At 58.8% G+C, this 23,474-nt stretch overlaps 1 protein-coding gene across 2 annotated transcripts; it reads left to right on the plus strand.

Moving 5' to 3' along the window:
• On the plus strand, positions 1 to 23,421 carry SMARCC2 (SWI/SNF related, matrix associated, actin dependent regulator of chromatin subfamily c member 2). Of its 2 annotated transcripts, none has more exons than XM_058822231.1 (29): positions 1 to 135; positions 280 to 399; positions 3,025 to 3,110; positions 3,406 to 3,487; positions 3,594 to 3,686; positions 3,793 to 3,862; positions 5,229 to 5,298; positions 5,399 to 5,474; positions 5,556 to 5,687; positions 5,769 to 5,884; positions 5,958 to 6,082; positions 6,391 to 6,450; positions 6,529 to 6,566; positions 6,999 to 7,129; positions 7,487 to 7,558; positions 7,661 to 7,774; positions 10,371 to 10,524; positions 10,655 to 10,750; positions 11,046 to 11,168; positions 11,260 to 11,322; positions 12,165 to 12,423; positions 14,294 to 14,455; positions 14,892 to 14,956; positions 15,029 to 15,158; positions 15,242 to 15,408; positions 17,662 to 17,796; positions 19,518 to 19,839; positions 21,038 to 21,502; positions 23,000 to 23,421. In XM_058822231.1, the coding sequence occupies exons 1-29, from the start codon at positions 25 to 27 to the stop codon at positions 23,080 to 23,082; spliced, it is 3,720 nt and encodes a 1,239-aa protein (XP_058678214.1). In that variant the 5' UTR covers positions 1 to 24; the 3' UTR covers positions 23,083 to 23,421. The 2 variants fall into 2 exon arrangements, with proteins under 2 accessions (XP_058678214.1, XP_058678215.1); XM_058822232.1 differs by having other exon boundaries at positions 21,038 to 21,193.
• Positions 23,422 to 23,474: the final 53 nt, after the last annotated feature.

Here is a 23,474-nt window from a genome sequence, read left to right on the forward strand (position 1 = left end):
GCGGCGCGGCCCGGCCCGCTCAAGATGGCGGTGCGGAAGAAGGACGGCGGCCCCAACGTCAAGTACTACGAGGCCTCGGACACCGTCAGCCAGTTCGACAACGTGCGGCTGTGGCTCGGCAAGAACTACAAGAAGGTAAGTGCGCGGAACCGCGGCGCCGCCGCCCGCGCCCGCCGCCGCCACGCCGGGCCCGGCCTGTCACGGCGCCGCCGCCGCCATCGCGCCCCCCCCCCTCCCCTCAGCGGCCGCGGCGGCCGCGCTGAGCCCCCGGCCCCGCAGTACATCCAGGCAGAGCCCCCCACCAACAAATCGCTGTCGAGCCTGGTGGTGCAGCTGCTGCAGTTCCAGGAGGAGGTGTTCGGCAAGCACGTCAGCAACGCGCCCCTCACCAAGCTGCCGGTGAGAGCCGCGGGGGGACGCGGGGACAACGCGGGCGGGACCCCGCGGGGCGGCTGGGGGGACACGCGGGGAGCGGGGGGCGAGGATCAGAGCGGGGGGTGCGGGGATGGAACCTCGTGGTTGTGGGGTGAGGTGGGGAAGAGCCCCAAAGAATGGGGGGACAAAGCCCAGATTGAAGAGAGCGCCCCAAAGATATGGGGACAGGACCCCAAAGATGTGGGGACAGCAGCCCACAGGACTGGGGACATGGTCCTGGTGAGCAGGAACAAGGCTCAGAGCAGGGGGTGTGGAGATGGAACCTCGTGGATCCAGGGCAGAGCCCCCAAGAATGGGGGGACAAAGCCCAAGTTGAGGAGAGCACCTCAAAGATGTGGGGACAGGAGCCCACAGGGCTGGGGACATGTCAGGGACAAGGCTCAGAGCTGGGGACATGGCCCTGGTGGACAGGGACAATGCTCAGAGCAGGGACAGTGCCCCAAAGGTGCAGGGATGGCCCTGGGATGGGGTCCTGGAAATCCAGGGAGGAGCCCCAAAGAAGAGGGGACAAAGCCCTAATTGGGGACAGCACCCCAATATCCAGGGGTGGCATCAGGATGTCCCCGCAATGCCCAGGGACAGAGCCCTGCTGGCCAGGGACAGGACCCTGAGCAGGGACAGAGCCCAAAGACACGGGAACAAGGCCCCGGTGACCCACAGGCAGCACCCCAAAAACCTGGGGACAAAGCTCAGTGGGAACGAGGCCCCAGAGCCCCCAGAAAGGCCCCAAAGGACAGGGGACAAAACCCTGAGTGGGGACAGCACCCCAATACCTGGGGACAGCCCTGGGGACACGTCCCCAGTGTCCCCAAAGAACTAGGGACAGCCACCCCAGTACCTGGGGACAGCCCTGGGGACACAACCCAGAACAGGGACAGCACCCCAATACCTGGGGACACCCCTGAGCAGGGACAGCACCCAATTACCTGGGGACAGCCCTGGGGACACAGCCCTGAGCAGGGACAGCTCCCAAAGCCTCAGGGACATGGCCCTGGTGACACCCTTCAGCGTTCAGGTGGCTTTGGGGACAGCAGGTGACCATGGACAGCAGCCAGTGGCAGTGCCCTGGTCAGGGACATGGCCTGGAGTGCTGGGGACAGTGCTGGGGACAGTGTCCCCACACAGGGACAGGGACAGGGCTCAGTAGGGACAGAATCCCAAGGGGACACTGTCCTGAGGACACCAGGACAGCCCCAAAGGACTTGGGGACAGTGTCCCCACACAGGGACAGAGCACAGCAGGGACAGAATCCCAAGGGGACACTGCCCCGAGGGACAAGGGGATGTCACCCTAGGGAGGGGATGGCACCCTGTGAGAGGGTGACACCCGGACAAGGGGATGGCACTTAGGCATGGGGATGTCACCCCAACAAGGGGATGTCACCTAAATATGGAGATGTCACCCAGACAAGAGGATGTCACCCCAAAAAGGGGATGTCACCCAGACTAGGGGATGGCACTTGGGCATGGGGATGTCACCTAAATATGGAGATGTCACCCAGACAGGAGGATGTCACCCCAAGAAGGGGATGTCACCCAGACAAGGGGATGGCACTTAGGCATGGGGATGTCACCCCAACAAAGGGATGTCACCTAAATATGGAGATGTCACCCAGACAAGAGGATGTCACCCCAAGAAGGGGATGTCACCCAGACAAGGGGATGGCACTTAGGCATGGGGATGTCACCCCAACAAGGAAATGGCAGCCTAACAAAGGGATGTCACCTAAACATGGGGATGTCACTTAAATATGAGAATGGCACCCCAATAAGGGGATGTCACCCCAAAAAGGAAATGGCACCCTATGAGGGGATGTCACCTAGGCATGGGGATGTCACCCCAAAAAGGAGATGGCAGCCTAACAAAGGTATGTCATCTGGACATGGGGATGTCACCCCATAAAAGAGATGTCACCCAGACTAGGGGATGGCACTTGGGCATGGGGATGTCACCTAAACATGGGGATGTCACCCCAAAAAGGAAATGGCACCCCAACAATTGGGTGTCACTCAGACATGGGGAAGTCACCTAAACGTGGGGATGGCACCACAATACAAGGGGACGTCACCCCAAAAAGGAAATGGCAACCTAACAAGGGGGTGGCACCCAGACATGGGGATGGCACCTCAAAAAGGGGATGGCACCCAGAAAAAGGGTGTCACCCTAACAAAGGGATGGCACTTAGGCATGGGGATGGCACCCCAAAAAGGGGATGGCACCCAGAAAAAGGGTGTCACCCTAACAAAGGGATGGCACTTAGGCATGGGGATGGCACCCCAAAAAGGGGATGGCACCCAGAAAAAGGGTGTCACCCTAACAAAGGGATGGCACTTAGGCATGGGGATGGCACCCCAAAAAGGGGATGGCACCCAGAAAAAGGGTGTCACCCTAACAAAGGGATGGCACTTAGGCATGGGGATGGCACCCCAAAAAGGGGATGCCACCCAGACAAGGTTATGTCACCCGGACATGGGGATGTCACCCTAACAAGGGGATGGCACCCAGAGAAAGGGATGGCACCCAGACACAAGAATGTCACCCTAACAAGGGGATGGCACCCCATGAGGACACTGTCCCTGTCCCCTGCAGATCAAATGCTTCCTGGATTTCAAGGCCGGGGGAGCCCTGTGCCACATCCTGGCAGCCGCCTATAAATTCAAGAGCGACCAAGGATGGTGAGCATGGGGGTCCTGAGGGGGTCCCTGGGGTGGGGGGGACAGGGCTGGGGGTCCCTGGGCTGGGGGACAGAACTGGGGTTCCCTCCTTGGGGGTGGTTGTGGGGTTGTCACCTCCAGAGCAAACCAGCGCTGGGACGTGTCCCCCTTTGTCACTGTGGACCCTGATGGGGTCCAGATATGTGTCCCACTCCCTCCCCTCCCCAAATTCCCCAAATTTCCCCCAAATTTGGGGGTGCTGACGGGGAGACCTGAGCTGTGGCTTTCATGAGAGTCGCTCTTTTCTTCCAATAAGGCGGCGTTTCGATTTCCAGAATCCCTCGCGCATGGACCGCAACGTGGAGATGTTCATGACCATCGAGAAATCCCTGGTGCAGGTGAGAGCCCCCCCAAAACCCCCCAAAACCACATCCCCAAGAGCCCCCTCCTCGTGTTGCCTCCCGCTCCTCAATTCAACAGCTTTGCTCTCAATTTGCTCCCTAGAACAACTGCCTGGCTCGGCCCAACATCTTCCTGCACCAGGAGATTGAGCCCAAACTGCTGGGGAAGCTCAAGGACATTGTCAAGAGGCACCAGGTGGGTGGCAGTGCCAGGCCGGGGGGCACAGGGGGGCACAGGGAGGGGGGCTCGTGGCAGTATTTAACACAATTTCACCCCTGGGTTCGTCCCCTGGCTGTCGCAGGGCACCGTGACCGAGGACAAGAGCAACGCGTCGCACATCGTGTGCCCCGTGCCCGGCAACCTGGAGGAGGGTGCGTGCAGGAAGGGGGGTTTGGGGGGTTTCTGGGGGGGCAGAAAGGGCGGTTTGAGGGGTCACAGGGGGCTCCGGGGGTGCAGGGAGGGGTTTTTTGGGAGGGGTTGGGGGGTTCATGGGGGGTTCCAGGGGTGCAGGAGGGGTTTTTGGGGGGTCACAGGAGGCTCCAGGAGTGCAGGAGGGGTTTTTGGGGGATCACAGGAGGCTCCAGGGGTGCAGAAGGGGTTTTTGGGGGGGGTTTGGGGGGTCACAGGAGGCTCCAGGGGTGCAGAAGGGGTTTTTGGGGGGGTTGGGGGGTTCATGGGGGGTTCCAGGGGTGCAGAAGGGGTTTTTGGGGGGGGTTTGGGGGGTCACAGGAGGCTCCAGGGGTGCAGGAGAGGTTTGGGGGGGGCTTTTGGGGGGTCACAGGAGGCTCCAGGGGTGCAGAAGGGGTTTTTGGGGGGCTTTTGGGGGGTCACAGGGGGCTCCAGGGGTGCAGAAGGGGTTTTTGGGGGGGATTTGGGGGGTCACAGGGGGCTCCAGGGGTGCAGGAGAGGTTTGGGGGGGGCTTTTGGGGGGTCACAGGGGGCTCCAGGGGTGCAGGAGGGGGATTTGAGGGGCTCTGGGGGGCTCCAGGGGTGCAGGAGGGGATTTTTAGGGGGGTTTTGAAGGGTTCATGGGAGGTTCCTGGGGTGCAGGAGGGGGTTTTGGGGGGTCACAGGGGGCTCCAGGGGTGCAGGAGGGGGTTTTGGGGGGTCACAGGGGGCTCCAGGGGTGCAGGAGAGGGGTTTTGTGGGGTGGCAGGGGCTCTGGGGAGGTAGAGGAAGGTGGGTGCAGGAGGGGAGTTTGGAGGGGTCACAGGGGGCTCTGGGGGTGCAGGATGGGGTTTTGGGGGGTCATGGGGAGGTCACAGGGGGGCTCTGGGGAGGCCAGAGGAAAGTGGGTGCAGGATGAGGTTTTTGGGGGGTCACAGGGGGCTCCAGGGGTGCAGGAGGGAGTTTCCGGGGGGTCATGGGGAGCCCCAGGAGGCACAGAGGAAGATGGGTGTAGGAAGGGAGTTCAGGGGAGTTGTTGGGGTTCCAGGGGTGTAGGAGGGAGGTTTTGGGGGGCTCCAGGGGTGAAGGAGGGGTTTTTGGGGGGGGTTTGGGGGGTCACAGGGGGCTCCAGGGGTGCAGAGGAAGACGAATGCAGGAGGGGAATTCGGGGGATCCCAGGGGGCTCCATGGGATCCAGAGCAAGGTGGGTGCAGGGTGAGGTTTTTGGGGTGCCGTGAGGGGCTCCAGGGTGTGCAGGGGGGAGGTTTTGGGGCGCACAGAGAGCTGCAGACCCCCCCCCCCCCCAGAAGCCCTGCTCAGCCCAGCCCTGTCCGTCTGTCTGTCCCGCAGAGGAGTGGGTCCGGCCCGTCATGAAGCGCGACAAGCAGGTGCTGCTGCACTGGGGCTACTACCCCGACAGGTGAGGGGCTGGGGGGGGGGGGGTGAAGATTTCGGGGACCCCTCTATGCCCCCCTCCCCAAATCGCCGTGGGTGCCACTTTAACCCCATCCTCACCACAGCTACGACACCTGGATCCCGGCCAGCGAGATCGAGGCGTCCGTGGAGGATCCCCCGACACCGGAGAAGCCCCGGAAGGTACGGGGGGGACCCCCAGGTTTGGGGGGCACCTGGAGCCCCCCTTCTTTCGCTGAGCCAGCCGCTCCCCTTGGCCTGCAGGTGCACGCCAAGTGGATCCTGGACACGGACACCTTCAATGAGTGGATGAACGAGGAGGATTATGAGGTGACAGATGAGAAGAGCCCCGTGACCCGCAGGAAGAAGATCTCGGCCAAGACGCTGACGGATGAGGTGAGAACCGGCTCAGAGCCCTTTGGGGAGGGGTCCTGGGGGTCTCAGCGAGCTCAGCTGGACCCCCACGCTGCCCCCCAGGTGAACAGCCCCGACTCGGACCGGCGGGATAAGAAAGGGGGGAATTACAAGAAGAGGAAGCGCTCGCCCTCTCCCTCGCCCACACCCGAAGCCAAGAAGAAGAACGCAAAGAAGGGGTGAGCTGGGGGGCTTTGGGGGGTCTGGGGGTGGGTCTGGGGTCAGCACTGATGGGGGTCTCTCCCTTGGCAGACCCTCCACCCCTTATAACAAATCCAAGCGTGGGCACCGCGAGGAGGAGCAGGAGGACCTGACCAAGGACATGGACGAGCCCTCACCTGTCCCCAACGTGGAGGAGGTGACGCTGCCCAAGACAGGTCAGTGTGGGGGCACAGCCCAAGACAGGTCAGTGTGGGGGCACAGCCCAAGACAGGTCAGTGTGGGGGCACTGCCCAAGACATGTCAGTGTGGGGGCACAGCCCAAGACAGGTCAGTGTGGGGGGCACAGCCCAAGACAGGTCAGTGTGGGGGGCACTGCCCAAGACATGTCAGTGTGGGGGCACTGCCCAAGACAGGTCAGTGTGGAGGCACTGCCCAAGACATGTCAGTGTGGGGGGCACTGCCACCCCCCCACCCACCCATCCTGGGGGTCCCCAGGGTGCTCAGCAGCATTTCCCCCCCACAGTCAACACCAAGAAGGACTCGGAGTCAGCGCCAGTCAAAGGGGGCACCATGACGGACCTGGGTGAGTGTGAGGAGCCACAGCAGAGCCCTGGCACCGCGGGCTGGCAGTGCCCACACCCACCCCTGTCCTTCCTTGCAGATGAGCAGGAGGATGAGAGCATGGAGACAGCTGGCAAGGTGAGCCCGGGCAAGAGGGTGGTGGTGGTCACCTGCTCCTCTCTCAGTCCTTGTCCCTCTTTTTTGGGGACAAAAACGCTCTTTTCTGCCATTCCCCTCATCCCTGGGGTCACCCTTTGCCTTTTCCTCGTGTGGGTGAGGATGGTGAAGGGTGAGGATGATGAAGGGTGAGGATGGTGAAGGGTGAGGATGATGAAGGGCGCTCAAGGGGGTCCCTTGGTCTCATCCTGCTGTGGGTGAGGATGGTGAAGGGTGAGGATGATGAAGGGTGAGGATGATGAAGGGCGCTCAAGGGGGTCCCTTGCTCTCATCCTGCTGTGGGTGAGGATGGTGAAGGGTGAGGATGATGAAGGGTGAGGATAGTGAAGGGTGAGGATGATGAAGGGCACCCAAAAGGGTCCCTTTGCCCATGGGGTCCCTCTGTGGGGGCAGGACGAGGAGGAGAACGGCGCGGGCAGCAAAGGGGAGCAGGCCAAGAACCCCGACCTGCACGAGGACAACGTGACGGAGCAGACCCACCACATCATCATCCCCAGCTACGCCGCCTGGTTCGACTACAACAGGTACGGCCGCGGCCTTCCTCCCCTGAGGATGAGGAGGCTGCCGCCCTTCCTCCCCTGAGGATGAGGAGGCTGCCGCCCTTCCTCCCCTGAGGATGAGGAGGCTGCTGCCCTTCCTCCCTGAGGATGAGGAGGCTGCGGCCTTCCTCCCCTGAGCATGAGGAGGCTGCTGCCCTTCCTCCCCTGAGGATGAGGAGGCTGCCGCCCTTCCTCCCTGAGCATGAGGAGGCTGCGGCCTTCCTCCCCTGAGGATGAGGAGGCTGCTGCCCTTCCTCCCCTGAGCATGAGGAGGCTGCTGCCCTTCCTCCCCTGAGGATGAGGAGGCTGCTGCCCTTCCTCCCCGAGCCTCTCCTCCCGCAGCGTCCACGCCATCGAGCGCCGCGCCCTGCCCGAGTTCTTCAACGGCAAAAACAAATCCAAGACCCCCGAAATGTGAGGCCAAACCCCCTCTCCGTGCCCACCCGCACCCTCCCGGGGCCGTGCCCGGTGCTGAGCCCCCCGTGCCCGGCGCTGAGCCCCCCGTGCCCCCCACAGATACCTGGCATACCGGAATTTCATGATCGACACGTACCGGCTGAACCCGCAGGAGTACCTGACCTCCACGGCCTGCAGGAGGAACCTGGCTGGGGATGTCTGTGCCATCATGCGGTGGGTCCGGCTTGGGGCTGGGCTGGCACCGCCTGGTGCTGCCAGGGGGCTGGGGATGCTGGGGTTTGGGGGTTGGTTTGGTACCCACATGGTGCCAGGGGGCTGGGGATGCTGGGGTTTGGGGGTTGGGTTGGTACCCACATGGTGCCAGGGGTCTGGAGATCCTGGGGTTTGGGGGTTGGGTTGGTATCTGTGTGGTGCCAGGGGTCTGGAGATCCTGGGGTTTGGGGGTTGGGTTGGTACCCACATGGTGCCAGGGGTCTGGAGATCCCGAGGTTTGGGGGTTGGGTTGGTATCTGTGTGCTGCCAGGGGTCTGGAGATCCTGGGGTTTGGGGGTTGGGTTGGCACCTGTGTGCTGCCAGGAGTCCCGTGGTCCTGGGGTTTGGTACCCATGTGCTGGCAGGGGTCTGGTGCTTGTGGTGTTTGGGGGTTGGGTTGGTACCCACATGGTGCCAGGGGGCTGGGGATGCTGGGGTTTGGGGGTTGGGTTGGTACCCACATGGTGCCAGGGGGCTGGAGATCCTGGGGTTTGGTTTGGTACCCACATGGTGCCAGGGGTCTGGAGATCCTGGGGTTTGGGGGTTGGTTTGGTACCCACATGGTGCCAGGGGTCTGGAGATCCTGGGGTTTGGGGGTTGGGTTGGTACCCATGTGCTGGCAGGGGTCCTGTGCTCTTGGTGTTTGGGGGTTGGTTTGGCACCCTGGTCCTGACAGGGGGCTGGTGCTGGTCAGCGTGGCACAGTGCAGGTGGAGGGTCAGCGTGGCACGCCGCTGGGTGGTCAGTGTGCTTTGCCTGCTGCTGGCAGAGTCAGTGTGGCACCTCAGTGCTGCTGGCAGAGTCAGTGTGGCACCTCAGTGCTGCTGGAGGGTCAGTGTGGCACCTCAGTGCTGCTGGCAGAGTCAGTGTGGCACCCCAGTGCTGCTGGCAAGAGTCAGTGTGGCACCTCAGTGCTGCTGGAGGGTCAGTGTGGCACCTCAGTGCTGCTGGCAGAGTCAGTGTGGCACCTCAGTGCTGCTGGCAGGGTCAGTGTGGCACCTCAGTGCTGCTGGAGGGTCAGTGTGGCACCTCAGTGCTGCTGGCAGAGTCAGTGTGGCACCTCAGTGCTGCTGGCAGAGTCAGTGTGGCACCTCAGTGCTGCTGGCAAGAGTCAGTGTGGCACCTCAGTGCTGCTGGAGGGTCAGCGTGGCACCCCAGGTGTAGCAGGGATCTGGTGCCACGGGGGCAGGGGGATGATTTTGGCACTATGGGGGTGGCAGGAATCTGGTGCCAGTGGTGTTGGGGGGGTCCTCACCAAAGGTGTGGCACCCTGGCACTGATGGCTGCCCAGTGCCGTGTCACAGGGTGCTCAGCGCGCTCTGACCCTGGTGCCAGTGTCACAGGGTGCTCAGTGTCACCCTGGCACTGCTGGGTATCCAATCCCCTGTCACAGGGGTGCTCAGTGTCACCCTGGCACCGGTGGCTGCCCACTTCCATGGCACAGGGTGCTCAGTGTCACCATGGCACAGGAGTGTCCCCATGGCACTGTTGGCTGCCCACTCCCCTGTCACAGGGTGCTCAGCGTGCTCTGACCCTGGTGCCAGTGTCACAGGGGTGCTCAGTGCCCCCCTGGCATCAATGGCTGCCCACTCCCCTGTCACAGGAGTGTCCCCCTGGCACCGCTGGCTGTCACTCCCCTGTCACAGGGGGATGGTCAGTGTCCCTTGGCACAGGGGTGCTTAGTGTCCCCCTGGCACTGTTGGCCTCCCACTCCCATGGCACAGGGATGTCCCCTGGCACTGGTGGCTGCCCAGTGCCATGTCACGGGGGGGTGCTCAGTGTCACCATGGCACAGGAGTGTCACCCTGGCACTGCTGGGTATCCAATCCCCTGTCACAGGGGTGCTCAGTGTCACCATGGCACAGGAGTGTCACCCTGGCACTGGTGGCCGCCCACTCCCCGTGTCACAGCGATGTCCCCCTGGCACTGTTGGCCGCCCACTCCCATGGCACTGGTGGCTGCCCAATGCCATGGCACTGGATGTCCCCTGGCACTGGTGGCTGCCCAGTGCCATGTCACAGGGGGGTGCTCAGTGTCACCATGGCACAGGAGTGTCCCCCGGCACTGTTGGCCGCCCCCTCCCCGTGTCACAGCGATGTCCCCCTGGCACTGTTGGCTGCCCACTCCCATGGCACAGGGATGTCCCCTGGCACTGGTGGCTGCCCAGTGCCATGTCACAGGGGGGTGCTCAGTGTCACCATGGCACAGGAGTGTCCCCCGGCACTGTTGGCCACCCCCTCCCCGTGTCACAGCGATGTCCCCCTGGCACTGTTGGCCGCCCACTCCCATGGCACTGGTGGCTGCCCAATGCCATGGCACTGGATGTCCCCCTGGCACTGTTGGCTGCCCACTCCCATGGCACAGCGATGTCCCCCTGGCACTGTTGGCCACCCACTCCCGTGGCACAGGGATGTCCCCTGGCACTGGTGGCTGCCCAGTGCCATGTCACAGGGGGGTGCTCAGTGTCACCATGGCACAGGAGTGTCACCCTGGCACTGGTGGCCGCCCCCTCCCCTGTCCCGGGGCACTCAGCGCGCTCTGCCCCCCGCTCCCCGCAGGGTCCACGCCTTCCTGGAGCAGTGGGGTCTCATCAACTACCAGGTGGACGCCGAGAGCCGGCCCACCCCCATGGGCCCCCCGCCCACCTCGCACTTCCACGTCCTGGCCGACACGCCCTCGGGGCTGGTGCCGCTGCAGCCCAAGACGCCGCAGGTGGGTGCCAGGGGGACCCCGGAGCGCGACCCCCCCCTGCCGCCCCCCGGTCGGTCCCCCCGGTGCGGGGGCCGGGCGCGGGGTGGGGCGGGGGGTGGGGGATGCACAGCTTCGATCCGTGGTGCCTCAGGGCCGGCAGAGCGACGGCGACGCCAAGACGGGCCGCAAGAGCAAAGAGATGGAGGAGCTGGTGGCCAGCGAGACGGTGAAGGGCAAGGCGGAGCTGGTAGGCGGCTCCTTGGGGGTCCGCGCAACCCCCCCGTGCCGCTGTGCCGAGGAAGGCTCCTTCCCTCCTCCTCCTCCTCCTCATCCTCTTCCTCCCCCTCGCATGCCGCCCTGCCCCCGGGGAGCAGCGACGCGCTGGGGACACCGTGATGGGGACGTCGTGATGGGGGAATGGGGACACGCACACCGTGACGGGGAGGAAAAGGCTTCTCCGGGCCACCGGGGAGGAGGGGACACGCCCGATGTGCCACCCCACGGGCCCGGCCCAGCAGTGTCCCCTGTCCCCCCTCCCGCAGCAGCCCAGCTCGGCCTCGCAGCAGATGCTGAACTTCCCCGACAAGGGCAAGGAGAAGCCGGCGGACATGCAGAACTTCGGCCTCCGCACCGACATGTACACCAAGAAGAACGTGCCCTCCAAGGTGGGTGGGTGTGGGTGGGCGCACCTGGGTGGGTGGGCACCCCCTGGGCACCCCCTGGCCCCTCATCCTCCTCGTCTCTCCCGTCCTGCAGAGCAAAGCGGCCGCCAGCGCCACGCGGGAGTGGACGGAGCAGGAGACGCTGCTGCTGCTGGAGGTGCGTGGGGACAGCTGGGGATGGCAGGGGACAGCAGGGGGTGTGGGGACAGGGGCTGGGACAGGGGACATGGGGACAGCTGGGGACAGCAGGAAGTGTGGGGACAGCAGGGGGTGTGGGGACAGGGGACATGGGGACAGCTGGGGACAGAAGGGGACAGCAGGGGACAGCAGGGGATGTGGGGACAGCAGGGGTTATGGGCACACGGGGGGATTTGGGGACAGGGGATGTGGGGACCCAAGGAGATGTGAGGATCTGGGCACAGCAGGGGATGTGGGGACAGCAGGGGATATGGGGACTCGAGGGGATCTGGGGACACGGGGGGACAGGGGACAGCCAGGGATGTGGGGACCTGAGGGGGTGTGGGGATATGGAAATGGGGACAGGAAACTTGGGGATAGGGGATTTAGGGACAGGGGGTTTAGGGACAGAGGATGGGATAGGGGATGTGGGGACAGCAGGGGATGTGGGGACAGGGAAATGGGGACAAGGGATGTGAGGACAGGAGATGTGGGGACAGGGGAGAGGGGATATGGGGACAGGGAAATGGGTACAGGGGATGTGGGGACAAGGAAATGAGGACAGGGGATATGGAGACAGAAGATGTGGGTTTGGGGACAGAGGATATAGGGACAGGGGATGTGGGGACAGAGAATATGGGGACAGGGAAATGGGGACAGGGTTATGGGGACAAGGGATGGGACAGGGAAGTGGGGACAGGGGATTTGAGGATAAGGGATTTGAGGACAGAGAATATATGGACAGGGGACACAGGGACAGGGAAATGGGGACAGGATCTGTGGGGCCAGGTCAGCCTGACCCCTCCGAGCCCCGTGCCCCAGGCCCTGGAGATGTACAAGGACGACTGGAACAAGGTGTCGGAGCACGTGGGCAGCCGCACGCAGGACGAGTGCATCCTGCACTTCCTGCGCCTGCCCATCGAGGATCCCTACCTGGAGGACTCGGAGGCCTCGCTGGGGCCCCTGGCCTACCAGCCCATCCCCTTCAGCCAGTCCGGCAACCCCGTCATGAGCACCGTGGCCTTCCTGGCCTCCGTGGTGGATCCGCGCGTGGCCTCGGCCGCCGCCAAGTCCGCCCTGGGTAAGGACGGGGGGGATAAGGGGGGCTGGGGGGGTGGGGGTGTGGGGAGAGGGGCTGGGGGTGTGGGGATGGAGATGTGGGGATGTGGGGAGGGGCTGAGTCCTGTAGGGAGAGGGGTTAAGGACTGTGGGGAGAGGGGATGGGGATGTGGAAGAGGGGAGAGGGGACAGGGATGTGGGGAAAGGGTGCGGGGATGTGGGGAGGGGGGGATAGGGGTGTGGGGAGAGGGGACAGGGATGGAAATGTGGGGATGGGGGTGTGGGGAGAGGGGCTGGGGGTGTGGGGATGGGGTTGTGGGGATGTGGGGAGGGGCTGAGTCCTGTAGGGAGAGGGGTTAAGGACTGTGGGGAGAGGGGATGGGGATGTGGAAGAGGGGAGAGGGGACAGGGATGTGGGGAAAGGGGATGGGGATGTGGGGAGGGGGGTTTGTGGAGGGGGGGATAGGGGTGTGGGGAGAGGGGACAGGGATGGAAATGTGGGGATGGGGATGTGGGGAGAGGGGATGGGGATGGAAATGTGGGGATAGGGGTGTGGGGAGAGGGGATGGGGATGGAAATGTGGGGATGGGGATGTGGGGAGAGGGGATAGGGATGGAAATGTGGGGATGGGGATGTGGGGAGGGGGGTTTGTGGAGGGGGGGATGGGGATGTGGGGAGAGGGGATGGGGATGGAAATGTGGGGATGGGGATGTGGGGAGAGGGGATGGGGATTTGGGAGAGGGTGAGTTCCATAAGAAGAGGGGGCAGGGATGTGGGGAGAGGGGATGGAGATAAGGAGATATGGGGATGTGGGGAGAGGGGACAGGGATGGGGGGATGTGGGGATGGAGAGGGGATGGGGGTGTTGGGAGAGGGCGTGAGTCCTGTAGGGAGAGGGGACAAGGACTGTGGGGAGAGGGAATGGGGATGAGGGAGAGGGGATGGGGATGAGGGGAGAAGGGACTTTGAGGAGAGAGTGAGTCCTGTAGGAAGAGGAATTAATCCTACAGGGAGAGGGGACAAGGACTGTGAGGAATTGATCAGTCCTGTAGGAAGTGGAATACTGAATCCTATAGGGACAGAGTGGGTGAATCCCATAGGGAGAGGGAGAGGGGATGGGGATGTGGGGAAAAGGGACTGTGAGGAGCGAGTGAGTCCTACAGGAAGTGTAATTTTGAATCCTATAAGGAGAGAGGATAAGGACTGTGGGGAGTGGGTGAATCCTATGGGGAGAGGAATAAATCCTATAGGGAGAGGGGACAGGGATGTGGGGAAAGGGGATGGCCATGTGGGGAGTGTAGGGAGTCCTATAGGAACAGGAATGGATCCTGTAGGGAGAGGGAACAAGGATTTTGAGGAGTGGATAAGTCCTATAGGAAGTGGAATATTGAATCCTGTAAGGAGAGGGCATAAGGACTGTGGGCAGTGGGTGAATCCTATGGGGAGAGGAATTAATCCTATGGGGAGAGGGGACGGGCATGTGGGGAGAGGATGAATCCTATGGCATGAGGAATATGGGGACAGGGATGAGCCCTGTAGGGGTTCCTGTACGGAAATGGGGTCAGTCTGATGGGGAGAGGGATGGAGAACATGGGGAGACCACCAAAGCCTGTGGCCATCCCTCTGGGGACACGCAGCACCTCCCAGGAGTTCCAGAACATTCCATAACCAGCCAGGACCAGCCTGGAGGGGCCAGACCGAGCCCCCCACGGGGCTGTTTGGGGCTGGGGGCTCCGGGGTATCCCTGTGGGGTCATACAGCTCCCAGGGGGATGGGATGAGCCTTCCAGAACATTCTAGGACCAGCCTGGAGGGGCCAGACCGAGCCCCCCCACGGGGCTGTTTGGGTCTGGGGGCTCCCTCCGGGGGTCCCGCTGAGGAACCGTGCCCGCAGAGGAGTTCTCCAAGATGAAGGAGGAGGTGCCCACGGCGCTGGTGGAGGCCCACGTGCGCAAGGTGGAGGAGGCGGCCAAGGTGACGGGCAAGGCCGACCCCGCCTTCGGGCTGGAGAGCAGCGGCATCGCCGGCACCGCCTCCGAGGAGCCCGAGCGCATCGGTCAGAGGGGCCGGGGGGCTGGGCAGGGGGCTGGGGGGCTGGGGAGAGGAGATGGCATTGGTCAGCAGAGCTGGGGGGCTGGGGAGGGATGGAAAAGGGGTCTGGGGGCCGGGGAGGGGATGGAACAGGGGGCTGGGGAGGGGGGGATGGCATCGGGGCTGGGGGCTAGGAGGCTGGGGATGGGGGTCTGGGGGTCTGGGGGCGATGGCAGCGGGGTCTAGGCTGGGCAGGGGCTCAGGGGGGTCTGGGGGGCCAGGCAGGGGCTCAGGGGGGTCTGAGCTGCCAGGGGGCTGGGGAGGGGCTCGTGGGGGTCTGGGGGGGATGGAACAGGGGTCTGAGCTCCCAGGGGTCTGGGAGATGATGGCAGTGGGGTCTGAGCTCCCAGGGGTCTGGGGGATGGTGGCAGTGGGGTCTGAGCTCAGGTTTGTGTCCCCAGAGGAGAGCGGGGCCGAGGAGGCGCGGGCAGAGGCGCAGCCGGCCGAGGAGAAGAAGGAGGCGAAGGTAAAAGGGGTCTGGGGGTTTGGGGGCCAAACAGGGCAGGTTTGGGTGCTCACAGGGCCGATCCGTCCCCAGGAACCCCGGGATGGCACCGCCGAGGAGGAACCCAAGGAAAAACCCGGGGAAACCCCCAAGAAGGAGGAGGAGAAGGGGAAGGAGGTGGAGGCAGAGAAGGAGCCCGACAAGGGTGACAGTGACAGCACAGGTGAGGTGACAGCGCAGGTGAGGTGACAGCACAGGTGAGGGGGACCCTGCAGGGATCCCTGACACAGCCCCACCTGGCCACAGGAGAGCCCGAGAAGGACAAGGAGGTGAAGGAAGGGCCGGATGAGGCGCCCAAGGAGCCCTCGGAGCCCGAGGGCGAGCGCAAGGCCAAGGTGGAGCGCGACATCGGCGAGGGGAACCTGTCCACGGCCGCCGCCGCCGCCCTGGCCGCTGCTGCCGTCAAAGCCAAGGTGAGGATGGGGCTCTGCAGGCTGGGGAGCCTGGGGAAGGTTTGTAGATGTCCCTTGATAGAGGTTTATAGGTGGTTGGGTGGTTGGGGTGAATGTGTAGGGTGGCAGCCCTAGGAGGTTAACGAGTAGGAGGAAGATGATGAGGGATGTTAAAATTAGGGCTCGTTTGTGTAATTTTTGGTCTAGGGGGGGTTATTAGTTGTTTTGTAACTAGGTTGTAAACCATAGCTGGAGGGTTGAGAGTTGGTTGCTCTTGTCTAGAGATGGTAGTAGGAGAGCTGGGGATGTCATTGAGGTGAGGATTAGTGGGATTCCTAGAAGGATGGGCTTGAAAAATGGTCAGAGAAGGTTAAATTCATGGTCAGGTTCAGGGGATGGTGCTTGGAGCAATGTGTGGTTTGTTAGAGGGGGGATTAATTGATAGGAATGGCAGAGGTTTGGGTTGGATAATTAAAGAGAAAGCGAGTAATGGAGTGAGCCTGATAAAAAATGTCCTATAGGGAGAGGGGACAGGGATGTGGGGAGTGTAGGGAGTCCTGTAGGAACAGGAATGAATCCTATAGGGAGAGGGGACAAGGACTGTGAGGAGTGGGTAAGTCCTGTAGGGAGAGGGGATGGGGATGTGGGGAGGGGACAAGGATGTGGGGAGTGGGTGAATCCTATAGGGAGAGGGGACAAGGACTGTGGGGAATGGATGAGTCCTGTAGGAAGCAGAATAATGAATCCTACAGGGAGAGGGAACAGGGATGTGGGGAGAGGGTGAATCCTATGGGGAGAGGAGACAGGGACTGTGGGGAGTGGGTGAGTCCCATAGGAACAGGAATTAATCCTATAGGGAGAGGGCAAAGGGACTGTGTGGAGTGGGTGAATCCTATAGGGAGATGAGTATTGAATCCTATAGGGAGATGGGATAAGGATTGTGGGGAGAGGGTGAATCCTATGGGGAGAGGAGACAGGGACTGTGGGGAGTGGGTGAGTCCTATAGGAACAGGAATTAATCCTATAGGGAGAGGGAACAGGGATGTGGGGAGAGGAATGAATCCTATAGGGAGAGGGCAAAGGGACTGTGTGGAGTGGGTGAATCCTATAGGGAGATGGGATAAGGATTGTGGGGAGAGGGTGAATCCTATAGGGAGAGGAATGAATCTGAGAGGGAGAGGGCACAGGGACTGTGAATCCTGTGGGGGGAGAGGGGGACAGGGATGTGAGGATGTGGGGAGTGTAGGGAGCCCTATAGGGAGAGGAATGAATGCTGTAGGGAGAGAGGACAAGGACTGTGACGAGTGGTTGGGTCCTGTGGGAAGTGGAATATTGAATCCCATAGGGATCCTATAGGGAGAGGAATGAATCCCGTGGGGAGAGGAATGAATCCCGTGGGGAGAGAATGAATCCCGTGGGGAGAGAATGAATCCCGTAGGGAGAGGAATGAATCCCGTGGGGAGAGGAATGAATCCCGTGGGGAGAGGAATGAATCCTGTGGGGAGAGAATGAATCCCGTGGGGAGAGGAATGAATCCCATAGCGAGAGGAATGAATCCCGTGGGGAGAGGAATGAATCCTGTGGGGAGAGGAATGAATCCCATGGGGAGAGAATTAATCCTGTGGGGAGAGGAATGAATCCCGTGGGGAGAGAATGAATCCTGTGGGGAGAGGAATGAATCCCGTGGGGAGAGAATGAATCCTGTGGGGAGAGGAATGAATCTTGTGGGGAGAGGAATGAATCCTGTGGGGAGAGGAATGAATCCCGTGGGGAGAGGAATGAATCTTGTGGGGACAAGAATGAATCCCGTAGGGAGAGGAATGAATCCTATGGGGAGAGGAATGAATCCCATGGGGAGAGAATGAATCCTGTGGGGAGAGGAATGAATCCTGTGGGGAGAGGAATGAATCCTGTGGGGAGAGGAATGAATCCCGTGGGGAGAGGAATGAATCCCGTGGGGAGAGGAATGAATCCCGTGGGGAGAGGAATGAATCCTGTGGGGAGAAGAATGAATCCCATGGGGAGAGAATGAATCCCGTGGGGAGAGGAATGAATCCTGTGGGGAGAGGGCACAGGGCCTGTGGGGAGAGGAATGAATCCTGTGGGGAGAGGAATGAATCCCATGGGGAGAGGAATGAATCCCGTGGGGAGAGGGCACAGGGCCTGTGGGGATGTGTGGGTGGGTGCTATAGGGAGAGGAATGAATCCCATAGGGAGAGGGAGAGGGCACAGGGCCTGTGGGCACCCCTGACCCCTGGCACTGGCACCTGGCAGCACCTGGCGGCTGTGGAGGAGCGCAAGATCAAGTCCTTGGTGGCGCTGCTGGTGGAGACGCAGATGAAGAAGCTGGAGATCAAACTGAGGCACTTCGAGGAGCTTGAGACCATCATGGACCGCGAGCGCGAGGCCGTGAGTGGCACCGAGGGTGGCACCGCACCCGCTTGTCCCCATCCCCGAGGGTGGCACCGCCCCTGCTTGTCCCCATCCCCGAGGGTGGCACCGCACCCGCTTGTCCCCATCCCCGAGGGTGGCACCTCCCCTGCTTGTCCCCATCCCCGAGGGTGGCACTGCCCCTGCTTGTCCCCATCCCTGAGGGTGGCACCGCCCCTGCTTGTCCCCATCCCCGAGGGTGGCACTGCCCCTGCTTGTCCCCATCCCCGAGGGTGGCACCGCCCCTGCTTGTCCCCGACCCTCATGTGAAAAACGCCACTCGCTTGTCATTAAAATTTTCAAAGTTTAATAGTAATAAAATGGTTATAAATATAGTTTATAAATATATATAAATATACAGATATATATTTGTATATATTTATAAACCATGAATGTAGTGTATAAATATTTATAAATATATATTTATACATTTATAAATATAATATATATAAATACAGTTCATAATTTATTATAATGGTAATACAATTAGAGAAATAATAATTTGGATAATTTGAATTAGGACAATGTGAGACAATAGAAACAGAGTTACAGAGTCTATACATATATATTATGTATATAATATATATATTATATGTATTATATGTAGTATTCACATTTTATATATATAATATTTGAGTCTTAATATAATATTCAAATCCTAACACAACATATAATATTCAAATTTTAAACATATATATAAATTTTATACATTTTAAACATATATAATATTCAAATTTTAAACATATTTTCAAACACATACAATATTCAAATTTATATATATATATATTATATGTAATATATATAATATTTAATATTCAAATCTTAAACGTAACTTTTATAAATTTTAAACATGTATATAATATTCAAATTTTAAACACATTTTCAAACACAGATAATATACAATATATAATATAATATAATATAATATAATATGAGTAATAGGTAATATATAATATTCAGTTTTTACATATATATATTCAAATTATATATATAATATTTGAATATTAATATAATATTCAAATTCTAACACAACACATATAATATTCACATTTTTATACAGATATTTAAAATAAATATTTTAGATTGATATTTTAAAATTTTTTATTCAAATATTTGTATAATTAATATCAATATAATATTACCCTGCCTGCCTGACCCCTCCTCATGTTTTCCTCGTGCCTCCCAGCTAGAATACCAGCGGTAGCATGGTATATTGAATTATATATATATTATATACATATATATATATATAATATTTTTTATATATTATATTTTATATATTATATATATATATAATGTTACATGCGTGATTATATATATTATATATATTTTATATACAATGTTATATATATAATTATATATAGTATATATATACTTTATATATAATTATATATATGGTTATGATAGTATACATTATGCATTACATATTATATATTATATATTATATATTATATATTATATATTATATATTATATATTATATATTATATATTATATATTGTATATTGTATATTGTATATTATATATTATATAACACAACACACATAATATTCAAATTTTTATATCAACATTTGAAATAAATATTTTACATTTTTATGTAAATGTAAATAATCACATCGCATATTTCTATAATTAGTATTAACATAACATTACCCTTCCTGCCTGACCCTTCCTCACGTTTTCCCCGTCCCTCCCTCCCAGCTGGAGTACCAGCGGCAGCAGCTCCTGGCCGACCGCCAGGCGTTCCACATGGAGCAGCTCAAGTACGCGGAGATGCGGGCGCGGCAGCAGCACTTCCAGCACCTGCAGCAGCAGCAGCAGCAGCAGCAGCCGCCGCTGCCCGCCGGGGCCCAGCCCCTGCCCGGGGCCGCCGCTGCCCCCCTGGCCCCCGCCGCGCACCCGCTGGCGGCGCCGCCCGCCCCCGGCCTCGCCGAGCCCATGGTGGGGCAGCCGCCGCTGCCCGGGGCGCCCCCGCCGCAGCCGCCGCCGGTGCCCCCGGGAGCCGCCCCGGCCGTGCCGCACGGTGGGTGCGGGGTAGGGGGGTCCCCAAAGCAATGGGGGGTGAGGGTCGCACCCCCCGGCCGTGCCGCACGGTGGGTGCGGGGTTGGGGGGTCCCCAAAGCAATGGGGGGGTGAGGGTGGCACCCCAAAGCAGTCCCGGCCGTGCCGCACAGTGGGTGCGGGGTGGGGGGGTCTCCAAAGCAATGGGGGGGTGAGGGTCGCACCTCAAAGCAGCCCCGGCCGTGCCGCACGGTGGGTGCGGGGTTGGGGGGTCCCCAAAGCAATGGGGGGGTGAGGGTCGCACCTCAAAGCAGCCCCGGCCGTGCCGCACGGTGGGTGCGGCTGCCCAAAGCAATGGGGGGGTGAGGGTCGCACCCCCCGGCCGTGCCGCACGGTGGGTGCGGGGTGGGGAGGGGTCCCCAAAGCAGTGGGGTGGGTGGCGGTGGCAGCAGTGGGTTGTGGCAGGGGGGTTTCTGAGGGGGTTTTGGAGGAGGGTCTCATTGGAGGTGAGGGTCTCACTGGTGCTGAGGATTTGGTGGGGGGGGGGGGTCTCGGTGTTGGGGTCTGTCACTGGTGCTGAGGGTTGGGGGTGGGGGTCTCGCTGAAGCTGAGGGTTGGGGGTCGTGGTCTCACTGGAGCTCTCCCCTCTCCTTCACTGCCCCAGCTCTGAGTGATGGCTGGATAAGGGCGGGGGTCTCTCCCCATAAGGGGTGGGGGTCTCACGGTGCTCTCCCCATAAGGGTGGGGGTCTCATGGCACTCTCCCCACACTGAGTGGTGCCTGGATAAGGGTGGGGGTCTCACGGTGCTGTCCCCATAAGCCCGGGGGTCTCCCTCTCCCTTCTCCCCTCCCCTGTAGCCCCCTGGCCCCAAGGGGAGGCTGATTAAGGGCGGGGGTCTCACTCTGGTCTCCCCTACCTGTAATCCCCCGGCCCCAAGGGGTGGCTGATTAAGGGCGGGGGTCTCACTCTTGCTCTCCCCATAAGGGCGGGGGTCTCCCTCTCCCTTCTCCCCTCCCCCCGTAGCCCCCCGGCCCCAAGGGGTGGCTGATTAAGGGCGGGGGTCTCACTCTGGTCTCCCCTACCTGTAATTCCCCGGCCCCAAGGGGAGGCTGATTAAGGGCGGGGGTCTCCCTCTCCCTTCTCCCCTACCTGTAGCCCCCCGGCCCCAAGGGGAGGCTGATTAAGGGCGGGGGTCTCACTCTGGTCTCCCCTCCCGCAGCCCCGGTGGTGCCGTTCCCCGGGCAGCAGCAGCCGCCGCCTCCTCCGCCCTCTCAGCTCCTGCCGGGGACCCTCCCCTGCGGCGGCGGCGGCACCGGCAGCACCGGCAGCAGCGGCGGCGGCACCGGCGGCAGCACCGGCCACGCCTCCGTGCCCGGTAATTGCCCCGCGGCCGTGCCCCCCCCCAGCATGGCTAACAACCCCCCCCCTCCCATGGGCGACCCCTTCCCCGCTAACCCGCTGCATGGGGGGGGGGCCCTGGCCGGCGGCAGCATGGGGAGGGGGCTGCCCCCCAACTCGCATCACCATCACCACCACCACCACCACCATCATCATCCTCACCTCGGCGGCGGCGGCGGCGCCGCGCTGGGCTCGGGGGGCGCGGGGGGCTCGGCCGCCGCGCACAGCCCCGCCATCGTGGCCGCCGTGCAGGGAAGCCTCCTTCCCACCGCCGGCCTCGTCCCAGGTGAGACACTCGGGGGGCGTCGGGGCCCTTGAGAGGAAAACTTTGAGGGAAAAATTGCGGAAAAATTGGGGAATTTTTGAGGGAATTTTTGAGGGAATTTTTGAGGGAAATTTGGGGAATTTTTGAGGGAAATTTGGGGAATTTTTGAGGAATTTTGGCGATTTTTTTTGGGGAATTCCTTGAGGGAATTTTGGAGGGAATCTTGAGGGAATCTTTGAGGGAATTTTGAGGGAATCTTTGAGGGAAACTTTGAGGGAATTTTTGGGGGAATTTTTGAGGGAATCTTTGAGGAAATCTTTGAGGAACTTTTGGGGATTTTTTTGGAGGAAATTTGCGGGAATTTTTTGGGGGGAGATTTTGAGGAAGTTTTTGAGGAAATTTTGGGGGAATTTTTGAGGAGATTTTTTGAGGAAATTATGAGGGAATTTTTGAGGAAAATTTTTAGGATATTTTTTGAGGAAATTTTTGGGGGAGATTTTGAGGAAGTTTTTGAGGAAATTTTGGGGGAATTTTTGAGGGAATTTTTTGAGGAAATTGTGAGGGAATTTTTGAGGAAAATTTTTAGGATATTTTTTGAGGAAGTTTTTAGGACATTTTTAGGATATTTTTGAGGGAATTGCAAGGCGATTTTGAGGAAATTTTGGAGGAATTTTTGGGGAATTTTTAGGACGTTTTGGAGGAAATCTTGAGGAAATTCTTGAGGAATTATTGGGGAATTTTTAGGACGTTTTGGAGGAAATCTTGAGGAAATTTTGGGGAAATTTTTGAGGAGATTATGAGGAAAAATTTGAGGAAATTATGAGGAAATTTTTGAGGAAACTTTGAGGAAAATTTTGAGGAAATGTTAAGGAATTTTTTGAGGAATTTTAGGGGGAATTTTGAGGAAATTTTTGGGGAATTTTTAAAGAAATTTTTGATGAAAGTTTTGAGGAAATTTGTAGGAAGTCTTTAAAGAAATTTTGAGGAAACGTTTGAGGAATTTTTTTAGGAAATTCTTAGGAAATTTGTAGGAAATCTTTGAGGAGATTTTTGAGGAAATGTTGAGGAAATTGTTGAGGATATTTTGGGGAAATCTTGAGGGAAAATTTTGAGGAAAATTTTTAGGATATTTTTGAGGAAATTTTTAGGACATTTTTGAGGCAATTTTTGGGGAATTTTTGAGGAAAATTTTGGGAAATTTTTGAGGAGATTTTTTGAGGAAATTTGTAGGAAGCCTTTGAGGAAATTTTGAGGAATTTTTGAGGAAACTTTTGAGGGAATTTTGGGCAAATTTTTGAGGAAATTTTTGAGGGAATTTTTGACGACATTTTGAGGAAATTTTTTAGGAATTTTTCAGGAGATTTTGAGGACATTTTGGGGAAATTTTGAGGGCATTTTTGGTGCATTTTGGGCGTGGCGGGAGGGTAGAAGGGGAAGGGGGCAGCGTTTCTTTGTGCCCCCCACCCCTCCGTGTGTGCTGACGCCCCCTCCCCTGTTTCTCTGTGCTCTCTCCCACAGACCAAGGCCCCCCCCTGCAGCCGGAGCCCCTCTCGGTGCCCACCCCCAGCTCGGTGCCCACCCCCGTGCCCCCCACCCAGTGAGACGCCGCCCCCTGCCCGGCCCCGCCCCTCCAAGGACCCTCCCCCTCTCCTCCTCCTCCTCCTCCTCCTCCCCTTCCTCCCCTCCAGCTTTGGGATTTTTTTATGATTGTCCCGCATTTTATTTAAGTGTTGGTCTCATGGTGGGGGTCCCACTCCCCCTGGTTATTTATGAGACAGCTCCGATCCCACCTGGCACATGGGCATTTCCCCCCTCCAAAAAGCCCTTCCTCTTCCTCCTCTTCCTCATCCCTTTTTTGGTTTATTCCGTTTATTTCTGTTTTGTTTCTTTTTTTTTAAAAAACCAATAAAAAGAAAAATTGCGAGTCCCCGGGGCGGGAAGAAGAAGAGGCCTGGTGGTGTTTGGGTCTGTCTGGAAATTGGGGAGGGGGGCA

This window comes from Ammospiza caudacuta, chromosome 31 (genome assembly GCF_027887145.1).
Source record: "Ammospiza caudacuta isolate bAmmCau1 chromosome 31, bAmmCau1.pri, whole genome shotgun sequence".
Classification (NCBI taxonomy): Eukaryota; Metazoa; Chordata; class Aves; order Passeriformes; family Passerellidae; genus Ammospiza; species Ammospiza caudacuta.

What these genes read in the sequence shown, in the direction of transcription:
- SMARCC2 (XM_058822231.1), top strand. Translation starts at nt 25, where the DNA reads ATGGCGGTGCGGAAGAAGGACGGCGGCCCCAACGTCAAGTACTACGAG. An exon ending in TTCAAGAGCGACCAAGGATG is followed by an intron (nt 3,111 to 3,405) that starts GTGAGCATGGGG and finishes TCTTCCAATAAG; the next exon opens with GCGGCGTTTCGATTTCCAGA. An exon ending in AGACGCTGCTGCTGCTGGAG is followed by an intron (nt 11,323 to 12,164) that starts GTGCGTGGGGAC and finishes CCCGTGCCCCAG; the next exon opens with GCCCTGGAGATGTACAAGGA.